The sequence below is a fragment of the Staurois parvus genome, unplaced genomic scaffold, assembly GCF_062004578.1.
Source record: "Staurois parvus isolate SC_StPar_1 unplaced genomic scaffold, SC_StPar_1.0 ptg003310l, whole genome shotgun sequence".
In the NCBI taxonomy this organism is placed as follows: domain Eukaryota; kingdom Metazoa; phylum Chordata; class Amphibia; order Anura; family Ranidae; genus Staurois; species Staurois parvus.
Genome location: NW_028321106.1, coordinates 20001 through 38019, shown reverse-complemented (window position 1 = coordinate 38019; position 18019 = coordinate 20001). Strand labels below are relative to the sequence as shown.

The following is an 18019-nucleotide window of genomic DNA, read 5'->3' as shown; positions in this document are numbered from 1 at the left end:
TTTCACCCCCTTCCAGTCCGGACACTTTCCCCCCCTTCCAGTCCGGACACTTTCACCCCCTTCCAGTCCGGACACTTTCATCCCCTTCCAGTCCGGACACTTTCCCCCCCTTCCTGTCCCGGACACTTTCCCCCCTTCCAGTCCGGACACTTTCCCCCCCCTTCCAGTCCGGACACTTTCCCCCCCTTCCAGTCCGGACACTTTCACCCCCTTCCAGTCCGGACACTTCCCCCCCCCCTTCCAGTCCGGACACTTTCCCCCCTTCCAGTCCGGACGCTTTCCCCCCCTTCCAGTCCGGACACTTTCACCCCCTTCCAGTCCGGACACTTCCCCCCCCCCCTTCCAGTCCGGACACTTTCACCCCCTTCCAGTCCGGACACTTCCCCCCCCCCTTCCAGTCCGGACGCTTTCCCCCCATTCCAGTCCAGGCCAATTTTCAGCTTTCAGCACTATCACACTTTGAATGACAATTGCGCGGTCATGCAACACTGTACCCATATGAATTTTTTAGCATTTTTTGAGACAGATAAAGCTTTATTTTGGTGGTATTTATTCACCACTGGGATTTTTATTTTTTTTGCTATGTAAATGAAAAAGTCCAAAAATTTTGAAAAAAAGTGTTTTTCTTATAAAATTTTGCAAATAAATAATCTTTCTTCATAAATCTCGGCCAAAATGTATTCCGTTATCTTTTTAGTAAAAAAAAATAACCCAAATTAGTTAATAACCAAAAATTATAACTTTTAACCATTTTTTTACATTTTTATATTATTATTTTTTATGTTTTCTTTACATACTGTCACCCTAGCAGTGTGGGGTCACCATGGTGACACTGTACTACTTGTGGGGGGTGATGAAGATTTTTTTTTTTTTTTTTTTTTCAGTGATTGCTTTTAAACCTATAAACGATGTAAAAGAAATCATTTCTCTTTCTCTCTGGCTGCATTCTTGCAGCCATTGAGAAGTACTGAGTGAGCTGTGATTGGTCACAGCTTGTCACATGGTACAAGGCTGTTGCGAATAGCCCTGTACCATGTGATCTCTGTGATCATTCACAGATTTCACACGTAGCAAGCAATGATGTCACAAGTGACATCTTGCTTACTACTTTGCATGTGATCACTGATTGCCCAATCAGTGATCACATGATCGGGACCTCGTACAGAGGTCCCGTCCGATGATCGGCGTTCCACTGTGTCCAGAGGACACAGCGGGAACTGGATCGCGGTTCTGCGCGCTCCCAGGGAGTGCGCACAGCTACAAAAGGCGGGTGCCGTTTATGAACGGCAACCCGCCCCTGGAGTGCCACCGTCCTGCCGTTTATAAACAGCAGGCGGTACGGCAAGTGGTTAAAGGGCCGGGAGGCGTCGGCACAAAGGGGTTACCCTGGATGAGGACTACCGATTCGTCTCCCATTGGAGTTGCCTATATTGTCCGGTGTAATTCGGTCAGAATTCCAGGTAAGAGGCCGAACCATTCGGGTGTCCTGGTGATGGTGGATCGTGGGAATATTATTGGGACTTTATGAATTATTGGAATTTTGTGTTTGTGATCAGCGCTGCATTTTTTGTATTTTGTATAATGGTACATGGGAGCCTGAGCTGTCCCGGGGACTCTCTCTCCTCATTGGCTGAGACGGCAGTAGAAGCCATTGGCTGTCAACTGCAGTCAGTGAGCCAATGAAGAGAGAGCGCGGCACTGTGCGGGATCCGTGTTGTCAAAACGGATACACAAGCAGCATGAAAAAAATTGTATCGAGAGGTCATGTGATAAGAGGTCATGTGATCAGAGGTCATGTGATCAGAGGTCATGTGATCAGAGGTCATGTGATCAGAGGTCATGTGATCAGATTGATCGATCGATCCTGTGAATCCAGAAAGCTGGATGTGATCACCTGACTCCCTTTTCACAAAACGAAAGCGAAATCTCTACATTTCCATCCAGACAGCGACGCGATCTCTATAGACTCACCGTGCGATCCTCCAGGTACATCGTCTTGGACAGGAAGTCGATGCCGATGGTCGCCTAGAAAAAAAGAAAAAGCAGAACGCATGAACGCGGCGCGCAGGACACATTCGCGGGAAAAAGTGCGGCCGGATCGCGTTATATAAAGCGAGAAGGATTGAGCAGATGAAGAAAGCCGGACACCCCGCAGCTGATTAAAGTAGCGGCTAAGAACATCGCGTCCCGTCTAATCCTCCCCATCCAACAATCCCTTTAAACAATCAAGGAGCATTAAGGCGACCAAAGGTCAAAGCGGCCGCGGCTCACCTGGTAGGTGTTGTCAAAGCTGTCGTACATGAAGCGGGTGATCAGAGACGTCTTCCCAACTGCAGAGAAAGCACAGCGACATAGTTAGTGTGGAGGAAAAAAAAGACAAAAAAAAAAGGAAAAAAGACAAAGAAAAAAACAAAAAAAGACAAGAAAAACAAAACAAAAAAAAGACAAAAAAAAAAAAAAAAGGAAAAAGGACAAAGAAAACAAAAAAAGACAAGAAAAACAAAACAAAAAAAAGACAAAAAAAAAAAAAAAGGAAAAAAGACAAAGAAAAAAACAAAAAAGACAAGAAAAACAAAACAAAAAAAAGACAAAAAAACAAAAAAAAAAAGGAAAAAGGACAAAGAAAACAAAAAAAGACAAGAAAAGCAAAACAAAAAAAAAAAAAAGACAAAAAAAAAAAAAGGAAAAAGGACAAAGAAAACAAAAAAAAGACAAGAAAAACAAAACAAAAAGACAAAAAAAAACCAAAACAAAAAAGACAAAGAAAACAAAAAAAAGAGAAGATAAACAAAAAAAAAGACAAAAAAAAGTCTCCTAGATTGTAAGCTCTCAGGATCAGGGCCCTCCTATCCCTCTATCCCTGTATTGTCTCCCGTTATATTGTAAAGTGTTGAGCAAACTGTTGGCGCCATAAATACTGAATAATAATAATAATAATAAAATAAGACAGAAAACAAATCGACAAGAAAAACAAAAGAAAAAAGAAAAAAAAACAGACAAAAAAAAAAAGTCTCCTAGATTGTAAGCTCCCAGGATCAGGGCCCTCCTATCCCTCTTGTATTGAACTGTATTGTCTCCGTTATATTGTAAAGTGCTGAGCAAACTGTTGGCGCCATAAATCCTGTATAATAATAATAATAATAATAACATAGGACAAGAAAAACAAAACAAAACAAAAAAAAGACAAAAAAACCCAAAAAGAAAACCCAAAAAAAAACAAGAAAAAAAAAAAGACAAAAAAAACAAAGAAAGAAAATCAAAACAAAAAAAGAAAGAAAGGCAAAAAAACAAAAAAAAAAAGTCTCCTAGATTGTAAGCTCCCAGGATCAGGGCCCTCCTATCCCTCTTGTATTGATCTGTATTGTTGCTGTATTGGCTCCCTTTATATTGTAAAGCGCTGAGCAAACTGTTGGCGCCATAAATCCTGTATAATAATAATGATATATAAATCCTGTATAATAATAATATATAAATCCTGTATAATAATAATAATATATAAATCCTGTATAATAATAATAATAATAATATATAAATCCTGTATAATAATAATAATAATAATATATAAATCCTGTATAATAATAATAATATATAAATCCTGTATAATAATAATATATAAATCCTGTATAATAATAATAATAATAATAATCTAAATCCTGTATAATAATAATAATAATAATAATAATAATAATATATAAATCCTGTATAATAATAATAATAATAATAATCTAAATCCTGTATAATAATAATAATAATAATAATAATATATAAATCCTGTATAATAATAATAATAATAATAATATAAATCCTGTATAATAATAATAATAATAATAAAAGACAAAGAAAACAAAAAAAAAAGACGAAAAACAAAAGAAAACAAAAAAAAAGACAAAAAAAAAGGTCATGTGTGTGGGAAGGCCGGTGGGGTAATGTAGTGTACATCTGATAGGGCAATTCATAGCAGGACTCATATGATTGGACGATGCACCACACTGACGTCCATCCCCCTCCCGCCACACTCTCTCGGGATCTCCCGTCCCATCAGGAGTCCCCAGCCAACGTGTCTGCCGATAGGCCAGGCATCGCCGGAATTGGCTTTTATTGTAAACCAACAGCCATGACCTGACATCACTTTTGGTGCCGTTTTTAGAAATCTGAAAGTCTTCAAAAACGCTGATCTTGGAGTTTTGAATGCTATTAAGTGCAGAGCAGGGATTTGGGGTCCTATAGACCCTTCCATAAAGAGTACCTGTCACATGTCTATTGCTGTCACAGGGGATGTTTGCATATAAAAGTGATTAAAAAAAAACACAAACAACAACAGACGGGCTGGTCTGAGTATATCAAAACTGCTGATCTCCTGGGATTTTCCCACACAACCATTTCTAGGGTTTACAGAGAATGGTCTGAAAAAGAGAAAATATCCAGTGAGCGGCGGTTGTGTGGAGGAAAATGCCTTGTTGAGGTCGGAGGAGAATGGGCAGACTCCAGTCACTCCAAAAGGAACTCCAATAACCCCTCGTTACAACTGAGGTATGCAGAATACCACCTCTGAACGCACAACACGTCCAACCTTGAAGCAGATGGGCTACAGCAGCAGAACAGCACACCGAGTGCCATTCCTGTTGACTAAGAACAGGAAACAGAGGCTACAATTCACACAGGATCACCAATGTTGAACTATAGAAGATTGGAAAAACGTTGCCTGGTCTGATGAGTCTCGATTTCAGCTGCGACATTCAGATGGTAGGGTCAGAATTTGGCGTAGACTACATGAAAGCATGGATCCATCCTGCCTTGTATCAACGGTTCAGGCTGGTGGTGGTGTCATGGTGTGGTGGATCCATCCTGCCTTGTATCAATGGTTCAGGCTGGTGGTGGTGGTGCCATGGCGCGGTGGATCCATCCTGCCTTGTATCAACGGTTCAGGCTGGTGGTGCCATGGCGCGGTGGATCCATCCTGCCTTGTATCAACGGTTCAGGCTGGTGGTGGTGGTGTCATGGTGTGGGGGATCCATCCTGCCTTGTATCAATGGTTCAGGCTGGTGGTGTCATGGTGTGGTGGATCCATCCTGCCTTGTATCAATGGTTCAGGCTGGTGGTGGTGGTGCCATGGCGCGGTGGATCCATCCTGCCTTGTATCAATGGTTCAGGCTGGTGGTGGTGGTGTCATGGTGTGGTGGATCCATCCTGCCTTGTATCACCGGTTCAGGGTGGTGGTGGTGGTGTCATGGTGTGGTGGATCCATCCTGCCTTGTATCACCTGTTCAGGGTGGTGGTGATGGTGTCATGGTGTGATGGATCCATCCTGCCTTGTATCAACGGTTCAGGCTGGTGGTGGTGGTGTCATGATGTTGTGAATCCATCCTGCCTTGTATTAAAGGTTCAGGCTGGTGGTGTCATAGTGTGGTGGATCCATCCTGCCTTGTGTCAATGGTTCAGGCTGGTGGTGGTGTCATGGTGTGGTGGATCCAGCCTGCCTCGTATCAACGGTTCTGGATGGTATCATGGTGTGGGGGAGATTTTCTTGGCACACTTTGGGCCCCCTTAGTACCAAATGAGCGTCATTTAAACGCCATGGCCTACCTGAGTATTGTTGCTGGCCATGTCCACCCCTCTACGACTCCAGTGTCCCCATCTTCTGATGGCTCCTTCCAGCACCATGACACAAAGCTCAAATATTCTCCAACTGGTTTCTGGAACATGACAACGAGGTCACTGGACTCCAGTAGCCTCCACAGTCACCAGATCTCCATCCAACAGAGCAACTTTGGGATGTGGTGGGACAGGAGATTGGCATCATGGATGTACAGCCGACAAATCTGCAACTGCGTGATGCCATCATGTCCACATGGAGCAAAATCTCTGAGGAATGTTTCCAACATCTTGTTGAATCTATACCACCAAGAATGAAGGCAAAAGGGGGTCCAAGCCCGTAGTAGTAAGGTGGACCTAATCAAGTGGTCGGTGAATGTATATGTACAGCGCTGGGTAAATTGACGGTGCCAAGTACCTGTAATAAACAAAGAGTGCCAGCCAGTCCCACACGTGCTGTATACAGACTCCTAGCTCCGTCCAGCTGGAACGTTTAGGTGACGCTAACCTTGGTCACTCCTTGACCTTCTCGCCCCATGACAAAGATCAGGGAGTAATCCGCTTACTGAAAAACCTCCAGGATTTGACAGCAGCTACAACTTTATTAATCGCTCTGGAGAACAGCCTGGGCACAGCAAGAGGAATCAACTTTTCCAAGGAAAACCCACAAACGTCTAGTAATCAGATTGTCAATGGCTGGAGGGAGCGTCAACTAACGTGCACTGGTGCACTCTGGCCATCTGTCCTATGGGGGAAACGCTGCCTGGCCAGAATCAATCCCTATAGCAGAGATGGATTTCTGGGTGCGGAATCCCCAGTAGGGCTTGAACCTTGCAAAGAGGACACCTCGGGATACAGATTACCCACTTGAAGACCCGGCCTATCCTGACACTTTTTGTTTAGGGTTACACGGGAGGTCAGGTGGTAGAATCATGGCTCTCACTAGGACGAGGGAGGGGGGCTGGGGACGCTTTAAAAAGCGTCCTAGACTTAGAATCCGGAGGGGTTGAGGAGTGCGACAGGTGTTGCACAAGAGCAGCAATTTTCCTACCCAAGGAGGTATCGTCTAGACTTCCACCATTCTCTCCCGAAGACACATGAGGAGAAGCCACCATGTTGTGGATTTAGAAAGCGCAACAGCCTCTGGACAACTGTTTGATGTTTTTTGGAGGTTTTTTTAAACTATTTTTATCATCACTGTTAGCTTGGAGAATGCAAGAAGAGATTTAGGTCTGAGGTGCTTTGTTTCAAGAAGGATCATTGCCAGAGTAGGGAGTCTCGGAGTAGCCAATCACCATCTCCACAGCCAGACTGTATCTGCTACAGACTCAGTTTGACCAGTTTGGTGTGAAGGAACTGGAGAGTCCTGACCTCAACCCTACTGAACACCTCTGGATTGAATTGGAACACTGAATGTGAGCTAGGTCTTCTCATCCAACATCAGAACCTGAAGGATACTATTAATACTACACCGATGGTGGACCAGGTCTTCTCATCCAACATCAGAACCTGAAGGATACTATTAATACTACACCGATGGTGGACCAGGTCTTCTCATCCAACATCAGAACCTGAAGGACACTATTAATACTACACCGATGGTGGACCAGGTCTTCTCATCCAACATCAGAACCTGAAGGACACTATTAATACTACACCGATGGTGGACCAGGTCTTCTCATTCAACGTCAAAACCTGAGGGATACTAGTAATACTACACCGATGGTGGACCAGGTCTTCTCATCCAACATCAGAACCTGAAGGATACTATTAATACTACACCGATGGTGGACCAGGTCTTCTCATTCAACGTCAAAACCTGAGGGATACTAGTAATACTACACCGATGGTGGACCAGGTCTTCTCATCCAACATCAGAACCTGAAGGATACTATTAATACTACACCGATGGTGGACCAGGTCTTCTCATCCAACATCAGAACCTGAAGGATACTATTAATACTACACCGATGGTGAGCCAGGTCTTCTCATCCAACATCAGAACCTGAAGGATACTATTAATACTACACCGAAGGTGGACCAGGTCTTCTCATCCAACATCAGAACCTGAAGGATACTATTAATACTACACCGATGGTGGACCAGGTCTTCTCATCCAACATCAGAACCTGAAGGATACTATTAATACTACACCGATGGTGAGCCAGGTCTTCTCATCCGTCAGAACCTGAAGGATACTATTAATACTACACCGATGGTGAGCCAGGTCTTCTCATCCAACATCAGAACCTGAAGGATACTATTAATACTACACCGATGGTGAACCAGGTCTTCTCATCCAACATCAGAACCTGAAGGATACTATTAATACTACACCGATGGTGAGCCAGGTCCTCTCATCCAACATCAGAACCTGAAGGATACTATTAATACTACACCGATGGTGAGCCAGGTCTTCTCATTCAACATCAGAACCTGAAGGATACTATTAATACTACACCGATGGTGGACCAGGTCTTCTCATCCAACGTCAGAACCTGAAGGATACTATTAATACTACACCGATGGTGGACCAGGTCTTCTCATCCAATGTCAGAACCTGAAGGATACTATTAATACTACACCGATGGTGAGCCAGGTCTTCTCATCCGTCAGAACCTGAAGGATACTATTAATACTACACCGATGGTGGACCAGGTCTTCTCATCCAATGTCAGAACCTGAAGGATACTATTAATACTACACCGATGGTGAGCCAGGTCTTCTCATCCAACATCAGAACCTGAAGGATACTATTAATACTACACCGATGGTGGACCAGGTCTTCTCCTCCGTCAGAACCTGAAGGATACTATTAATACTACACCGATGGTGAGCCAGGTCTTCTCATCCAACATCAGAACCTGAAGGATACTATTAATACTACACCGATGGTGAGCCAGGTCTTCTCATTCAACATCAGAACCTGAAGGATACTATTAATACTACACCGATAGTGGACCAGGTCTTCTCATTCAACATCAAAACCTGAAGGATACTATTAATACTACACCGATGGTGAGCCAGGTCTTCTCATCCAACATCAGAACCTGAAGGATACTATTAATACTACACCGATGGTGGACCAGGTCTTCTCATCCAACATCAGAACCTGAAGGATACTATTAATACTACACCGATGGTGGACCAGGTCTTCTCATCCAACATCAGAACCTGAAGGATACTATTAATACTACACCGATGGTGGACCAGGTCTTCTCATCCAACATCAGAACCTGAAGGATACTATTAAAACTACACCGATGGTGAGCCAGGTCTTCTCATCCAACATCAGAACCTGAAGGATACTATTAATACTACACCGATGGTGAGCCAGGTCTTCTCATCCAACATCAGAACCTGAAGGATACTATTAATACTACACTGATGGTGAGCCAGGTCTTCTCATTCAACATCAGAACCTGAAGGATACGGTTATTACTACATCACCTTCTAACCTTGTGGTAACGGTTTGGTGAAGACCCTTTTCTGTTCCCCGATGACTGCCCCCCCCCCGTGTACACAGCCAGCTCCATAAAGACCAGTTTGGTGTGGAGGAACTGGAGTGTCCTGCACAAAGCTGTAACCTCAACTCTACTGAACACCATCGGGATGAATTGGAATTCTTATGGTGAGCCAGGTCTTCTCTTCCAACATCAGAACCTGACCTCACAAATGACCCACAGACACCCTTCAAAATCATGTGGAAAGTCTTCGCAGAAGAGTGGAGGATGTTGAAGCCAGAAAGGGAAGCCAAGACCATAATAATGGCCATAGTTTTGGAATAAAATATACAACAAGCTCAGAACACTGACCTCAACCTTATTGAACGCTTTTGGGATGTTTCAGAATGGCGATTGTGAGCCAAGTCTACTCATGCAACATCGGTACCTGACCTCACAAATGGGCACAAATTCCAACAGGCATTTTGTAGGAAGCCTTCTAAGAAGAGTGGAGCCAGTACCATAAAGACATGGTTTGGAGGAACCTGTACTTTTGGAAGAGCTTTGGAATCAGGTCTTCTCATCCCAAGGGTGTCCAGCAAGTTTGAGGTCAGAGAGGAACTCAAGTGTCCTGCACAGAGCCTTGACCTCCACCCTACTGAACACCTTTGGGATGAATCAGGGAGAGCTAATTGCAAGCTAGCTCCATAAAGACATGGTTTGACCAGATCGGTGTGGAGGAACTTGTGTCTCCTGACCTCAACCCTGCTGAACACCTCTAGAATGAATTGGAACGCTGATGGTGAGTCAAGTATTTTTTTTTTTTCCTTTTGGTGCCCAACATGAAGCTGAACATACAAGCCAGGTCTTCTCATCCAGCATCAGCTCCTCAACTCCAGATTTTTTTATATTAGTTGGTGTCCCTCTTCTCCCCTTAATTCAGAATGTGGGGGAGAACCTCTCGGCTTGATATAGACTGTAGCAGAATATGGGGCTCCCTCCTAACATCCACAGGCAGTAATTATATACAAGGTCATCCTTCTAGAAGTCTCCACAAATAAAACAACCAACAAACATGGACGTTCTGAAGGTTCAGTCTGAAAAATTCCATGGATTTCCGTCTTCTGAGGATCTGGGAACAATATTGATCCTGGGAGAGGAACACAATCCAACACTGCCGCCAATCAGAGCCGAATTATACAAAGTCATAAATTACAATCAAAATTTGTATCCAGAACATCAAGGAGTTCTATATATAGATCAGCGACAAAGGCGGAGCCACCGAGCCAGACGGAAAATCAGCTGTGTGTACGGGAAGGAAAGATCCGAACTGGGGAACTGAGAACCAACATTACATCCCCCCTCCGGGCTCCCCTTCAGGCTTGCAGTTGAACCAGTTCCTCCCCTTCAGGCTTGCACGGGTGTACCGGCTCCTCCCCTTCAGGCTTGCACGGGTGTACCGGCTCCTCCCCTTCAGGCTTGCAGTTGTACCGGTTCCTCCCCTTCAGTCTTGCACGGGTGTAACGGCTCCTCCCCTTCAGTCTTGCACGGGTGTAACGGCTCCTCCCCTTCAGGCTTGCACGGGTGTACCGGCTCCTCCCCTTCAGGCTTGCACGGGTGTACCGGCTCCTCCCCTTCAGGCTTGCACGGGTGTACCGGCTCCTCCCCTTCAGGCTTGCACGGGTGTACCGGCTCCTCCCCTTCAGGCTTGCAGTTGAACCGGCTCCTCCCCTTCAGGTTTGCACGGGCGTACCGGCTCCTCCCCTTCAGGCTTGCACGGGTGTACCGGCTCCTCCCCTTCAGGCTTGCAGTTGTACCGGTTCCTCCCCTTCAGTCTTGCACAGGTGTAACGGCTCCTCCCCTTCAGTCTTGCACAGGTGTAACGGCTCCTCCCCTTCAGCCTTGCACAGGTGTAACGCGGGTGGGACCGCAGAGCAGGGCAGGGGTGCTAGATACTTGACCTCATCTACCCCTCCCCCTGTAGTGTGTGCCGTGGTTCCTCCCACCAGCCTCTGCTGCATTACCATATCCTGGAGCTAGTGGGTGGGACCACAAAGCAGGGCAGGGGTGCTGCATAACTGGCTCCCCCTCGCTGTATGCCATAGTACCTTCTACCAGCCTCTGCTTCATTACCACATTCTGGAGTTGGGTGGGACCACAGTGTGGTGGGGGTGCTGCATACCTGGAACCCCTCCCCCACTGTGCACCGGGGTTACTCCCACCAGCCTCTACTTGGGTAAAGACCAGATGCTGGAGCTGGTAGGAGGGACCAAAGAGTGATGCGGGGGCAGTGCAGACACCCAACACTCGGATGTGGAGATCCCAGGTTGGAGCTCACCAATCAGTGAGAACCCGAGAGGTGGGAGGAGTTATCAGGGTCTCTGTGACACATGACATCATCAGGGTCTCTGTGACACATGACATCATCAGGGTCTCTGTGACACATGACATCATCAGGGTCTCTGTGACACATGACATCATAGCCGGCCATCTCTTATACATGTAAAATATCTTCAGTGGATACAAAACACGGATACAAGAAACCCCTCCCCCAACATGGCAGAGAACCCCGGACACAGAACACTCCGCACTGTCCCTCCCCCGTACTATACTACCTGGAGAGAACTACAACTCCCAGCACGTCCCTCCCCCGTACTATACTACCTGGAGAGAACTACAACTCCCAGCACGTCCCTCCCCCGTACTATACTACCTGGAGAGAACTACAACTCCCAGCACGTCCCTCCCCCGTACTATACTACCTGGAGAGAACTACAACTCCCAGCACGTCCCTCCCCCGTACTATACTACCTGGAGAGAACTACAACTCCCAGCACGTCCCTCCCCCGTACTATACTACCTGGAGAGAACTACAACTCCCAGCACGTCCCTCCCCCGTACTATACTACCTGGAGAGAACTACAACTCCCAGCACGTCCCTCCCCCGTACTATACTACCTGGAGAGAACTACAACTCCCAGCACGTCCCTCCCCCGTACTATACTACCTGGAGAGAACTACAACTCCCAGCACGTCCCTCCCCCGTACTATACTACCTGGAGAAAACTACAACTCCCAGCACGTCCCTCCCCCGTACTATACTACCTGGAGAGAACTACAACCCCCAGCACGTCCCTCCCCCGTACTATACTACCTGGAGAGAACTACAACCCCCAGCACGTCCCTCCCCCGTACTATACTACCTGGAGAGAACTACAACCCCCAGCACGTCCCTCCCCCGTACTATACTACCTGGAGAGAACTACAACCCCCAGCACGTCCCTCCCCCGTACTATACTACCTGGAGAGAACTACAACCCCCAGCACGTCCCTCCCCCGTACTATACTACCTGGAGAGAACTACAACCCCCAGCACGTCCCTCCCCCGTACTGTACTACCTGGAGAGAACTACAACCCCCAGCACGTCCCTCCCCCGTACTATACTACCTGGAGAGAACTACAACCCCCAGCACGTCCCTCCCCCGTACTATACTACCTGGAGAGAACTACAACCCCCAGCACGTCCCTCCCCCGTACTATACTACCTGGAGAGAACTACAACCCCCAGCACGTCCCTCCCCCGTACTATACTACCTGGAGAGAACTACAACTCCCAGCATCCATACTCTGCTACCTGGAGAGAACTACAACTCCCAGCACGTCCCTCCCCCGTTCTCCACTACCTGGAGAGAACTACAACTCCCAGCACGTCCCTCCCCCGTACTATACTACCTGGAGAGAACTACAACCACCAGCACGTCCCTCCCCCGTACTATACAACCTGGAGAGAACTACAACCACCAGCACGTCCCTCCCCCGTACTATACAACCTGGAGAGAACTACAACCACCAGCACGTCCCTCCCCCGTACTATACAACCTGGAGAGAACTACAACCACCAGCACGTCCCTCCCCCGTACTATACAACCTGGAGAGAACTACAACTCCCAGCACGTCCCTCCCCCGTACTATACTACCTGGAGAGAAATACAACTCCCAGCACGTCCCTCCCCGTACTATACTACCTGGAGAGAACTACAACCCCCAGCACGTCCCTCCCCCGTACTATACTACCTGGAGAGAACTACAACCCCCAGCACGTCCCTCCCCCGTACTATACTACCTGGAGAGAACTACAACTCCCAGCATCCATACTCTGCTACCTGGAGAGAACTACAACTCCCAGCACGTCTCTCCCCCGTTCTCCACTACCTGGAGAGAACTACAACTCCCAGCACGTCCCTCCCCCGTACTATACTACCTGGAGAGAACTACAACCACCAGCACGTCCCTCCCCCGTACTATACAACCTGGAGAGAACTACAACCCCCAGCATGTCCCTCCCCCGTACTCCGCTACCTGGAGAGAACTACAACCCCCAGCACGTCCCTCCCCCGTACTATACAACCTGGAGAGAACTACAACCCCCAGCATGTCCCTCCCCCGTACTCCGCTACCTGGAGAGAACTACAACCCCCAGCACGTCCCTCCCCCGTACTATACAACCTGGAGAGAACTACAACCCCCAGCACGTCCCTCCCCCGTACTATACTACCTGGAGAGAACTACAACCCCCAGCACGTCCCTCCCCCGTACTATACAACCTGGAGAGAACTACAACCCCCAGCATGTCCCTCCCCCGTACTCCGCTACCTGGAGAGAACTACAACTCCCAGCACGTCCCTCCCCCGTACTCTGCTACCTGGAGAGAACTACAACTCCCAGCACGTCCCTCCCCCGTACTCCGCTACCTGGAGAGAACTACAACCCCCAGCACGTCCCTCCCCCGTACTATACTACCTGGAGAGAACTACAACCCCCAGCACGTCCCTCCCCCGTACTATACAACCTGGAGAGAACTACAACCCCCAGCACGTCCCTCCCCCGTACTATACAACCTGGAGAGAACTACAACCCCCAGCACGTCCCTCCCCCGTACTATACAACCTGGAGAGAACTACAACCCCCAGCATGTCCCTCCCCCGTACTCCGCTACCTGGAGAGAACTACAACTCCCAGCACGTCCCTCCCCCGTACTACACTACCTGGAGAGAACTACAACTCCCAGCACGTCCCTCCCCCGTACTATACTACCTGGAGAGAACTACAACTCCCAGCACGTCCCTCCCCCGTACTATACAACCTGGAGAGAACTACAACCCCCAGCACGTCCCTCCCCCGTACTATACTACCTGGAGAGAACTACAACCCCCAGCACGTCCCTCCCCCGTACTATACAACCTGGAGAGAACTACAACCCCCAGCATGTCCCTCCCCCGTACTCCGCTACCTGGAGAGAACTACAACCCCCAGCCCGTCCCTCCCCCGTACTATACTACCTGGAGAGAACTACAACCCCCAGCACGTCCCTCCCCCGTACTATACTACCTGGAGAGAACTACAACCCCCAGCACGTCCCTCCCCCGTACTATACAACCTGGAGAGAACTACAACCCCCAGCATGTCCCTCCCCCGTACTCCGCTACCTGGAGAGAACTACAACTCCCAGCACGTCCCTCCCCCGTACTATACTACCTGGAGAGAACTACAACCCCCAGCACGTCCCTCCCCCGTACTATACTACCTGGAGAGAACTACAACTCCCAGCACGTCCCTCCCCCGTACTCCGCTACCTGGAGAGAACTACAACCCCCAGCACGTCCCTCCCCCGTACTATACTACCTGGAGAGAACTACAACCCCCAGCACGTCCCTCCCCCGTACTATACTACCTGGAGAGAACTACAACCCCCAGCACGTCCCTCCCTCGTACTATACAACCTGGAGAGAACTACAACCCCCAGCATGTCCCTCCCCCGTACTCCGCTACCTGGAGAGAACTACAACCCCCAGCATGTCCCTCCCCCGTACTATACTACCTGGAGAGAACTACAACCCCCAGCACGTCCCTCCCCCGTACTCCGCTACCTGGAGAGAACTACAACCCCCAGCACGTCCCTCCCCCGTACTATGCTACCTGGAGAGAACTACAACCCCCAGCATGTCCCTCCCCCGTACTCCGCTACCTGGAGAGAACTACAACCCCCAGCACGTCCCTCCCCCGTACTATACTACCTGGAGAGAACTACAACCCCCAGCACGTCCCTCCCCCGTACTATACTACCTGGAGAGAACTACAACCCCCAGCACGTCCCTCCCCCGTACTATACTACCTGGAGAGAACTACAACCCCCAGCATGTCCCTCCCCCGTACTATACTACCTGGAGAGAACTACAACTCCCAGCACGTCCCTCCCCCGTACTATACTACCTGGAGAGAACTACAACCCCCAGCACGTCCCTCAACATCTCCTCCCCCCATGTACTCTAAAGCCATTGGGAATCCAGAGGAGAACTACAACTCCCAGCATGCCCATCCCTTCATATACAGCCTCAGAAATCCAGGGAAGAACTACAACTCCCATCATGCACCTTTCCCCCGTCCGGATTCCATTGTAGAACTACAACTCCCCTCCCCCCCTCAGGCCCGGTGCGGCCTCCTCCTCCTCCCGGGCGCAGCGCTCCCCCTCCCGGCCGCTCACCGCTCTGCTCCCCCAGGAACACCAGCTTGAACTTCCTCAGAGGATTCCCGAATTCTCCTCCGCCGGCCGAGCTCATGATGGCGCCGAGTCCCCTCACACGACACGACCCTCCGCCACCGACTCACTGCGCGGGCACGCTGCACAGGGGGGAGACGGGGCGGCGAGCTCGTCACGTGCGCGCGTCCGCGGGGAGGGAGAGGCCGCGCGCGCCCCCTGCCATGGGCAAGACAACAAAACGCGACCGCGCCATCTTCGTACACCCAGAGGAACCCGAGGGAGGAGGAGAAAGATGGCGGGGGTCGTGATGTACGGACCCGGCCTGGATCTGTAGAGGCTGGATAGAGGAAACACATATAAATACTATAATAATATCAATATGTAATAAAATATATAAATACTGTAATAATATCAATATGTAATAAAATATATAAATAATGTAATAATATCAATATGTAATAAAATATATAAATACTATAATAATATCAATTTGTAATAAAATATATAAATAATATCAATATGTAATAAAATATATAAATGCCATAATAATATCAATTTGTAATAAAATATATAAATACTATAATAATATCAATATGTAATAAAATATATAAATACTGTAATAATATCAATATGTAATAAAATATATAAATACTGTAATAATATCAATTTGTAATAAAATATATAAATACTATAATAATATCAATTTGTAATAAAATATAGATAGAATGTTTTTTAAAAGTGTATGTGTTAATATATAATAAAGTACTGTAATGTAAATATGTAGTAGTATCACGTATGTAAGAAAGTATATGAAACATATAATAATGTAGAATTACATAGAAATAATAGATATATAGGAGATATAATAAAAAATAATCTAAATATTTAATATAAAAATGTATAGTTAAAAGTATATAAAATATATGGTGAAAAAAAAATAAATGTGTGTATATAATATCTCTCTCTATACACACACTTATTTATTTTTTTTATATACAATTTTTTTTTATTTTCGATTTTATTTACATTTTATACATGTTATTATTATAATACAGGATTATTATGGTGCCAACAGTTTGCTCAGTACTTTACAATATAAAAGGGATACAAACACGGATACAGTTCAATACAAGATTTTACATATTTTATTTCACATTGTTATATTGATTATTTATATTCCTAATTATATATATATATATTTTTTTTTTTGTGAGAACTAGCATCAAATGGTAGAGTGTTTCCAGCACACAGCCACTCGCTTTGTTGTTTTTCAAAGGCCTTTTAGCCCAATTTTATTTAAAAGAAAGTTCCACAACATGCTTCCCACGCGGCTACCATGCCCCTCAGCTACCATGCCCCTCGCACGCAGCTACCATGCCCCCCGCACGCGGCTACCATCCCCCTCAGATACCATGCCCCTCACACGCGGCTACCATGCCCCTCAGCTACCATGCCCCTCGCACGCAGCTACCATGCCCCTCGCACGCAGCTACCATGCCCCCCGCACGCGGCTACCATCCCCCTCAGATACCATGCCCCTCGCACGCGGCTACCATGCCTCTCAGATACCATGCCCCCCGCACGCAGCTACCATGCCCCTCGTACGCAGCTACCATGCCCCCCGCACGCGGCTACCATCCCCCTCAGATACCATGCCCCTCGCACGCGGCTACCATGCCCCTCAGATACCATGCCCCTCGCACGCGGCTACCATGCCCCTCCCCCGCAGCTACCATGCCCCACGCACGCGGCTACCATGCCCCTCACACGCAGCTACCATGCCTCTCAGATACCATGCCCCCCGCACGCAGCTACCATGCCCCTCGTACGCGGCTACAATGCCCCTCAGATACCATGCCCCTTGCACGCAGCTACCATGCCCCTCGTATGCGGCTACCATGTCCCTCAGATACCATGCCCCTCGCACGCGGCTACCATGCCCCTCGCACACGGCTACCATGCCCCTCAGATACCATGCCCCTTGCACGCAGCTACCATGTCCCTCAGATACCATGCCCCTCACACGCGGCTACCATGTCCCTCAGATACCATGCCCCTCACACGCGGCTACCATGCCCCTCACACGCGGCTACCATGCCCCTCAGATACCATGCCCCTCACACGTGGCTACCATGCCCCTCAGATACCATGGCCCTCGCACGCGGCTACCATGCCCCTCGCACGTGGCTACCATGCCCCTCGCACGCGGCTACCATGCCCCTCAGCTACCATGCCCCTCGTACGCGGCTACCATGCCCCTCAGATACCATGCCCCCCGCACGCAGCTACCATGCCCCTCGTACGCGGCTACCATGCCCCTCAGATACCATGCCCCTCGCACGCAGCTACCATGCCCCTTAGCTACCATGCCCCTCGCACGCGGCTACCATGCCCCTCGCACGCAGCTACCATGCCCCTCAGCTACCATGCCCCTCAGCTACCATG

The 18019-nt window shown here is 48.1% G+C and overlaps 1 protein-coding gene across 1 annotated transcript; it reads right to left on the bottom strand.

Annotated features, from left to right (window-relative positions):
- Positions 1-1495: 1495 nt before the first annotated feature.
- Positions 1496-15709, bottom strand: LOC149428325 (ras-related protein Rab-6A-like). Its single transcript, XM_089667509.1, has 3 exons — positions 15578-15709; positions 2272-2330; positions 1496-2025 (listed from the first exon to the last, which is right to left on the bottom strand). Exons 1-3 carry the CDS (start codon positions 15651-15653, stop codon positions 1960-1962), a joined length of 201 nt encoding a protein of 66 aa, XP_089523635.1. The 5' UTR covers positions 15654-15709; the 3' UTR covers positions 1496-1959.
- Positions 15710-18019: the final 2310 nt, after the last annotated feature.

Excerpts from the sequence above, each read along its gene's own strand:
- LOC149428325 (XM_089667509.1), bottom strand. The coding sequence starts at position 15,653 with ATGAGCTCGGCCGGCGGAGGAGAATTCGGGAATCCTCTGAGGAAGTTC. Across the intron at positions 2,331-15,577 it reads GTTCCTGGGGGAGCAGAGCG|TTGGGAAGACGTCTCTGATC; the intron begins GTGAGCGGCCGG and ends CTTTCTCTGCAG. Across the intron at positions 2,026-2,271 it reads GCTTTGACAACACCTACCAG|GCGACCATCGGCATCGACTT; the intron begins GTGAGCCGCGGC and ends CTTTTTTTCTAG.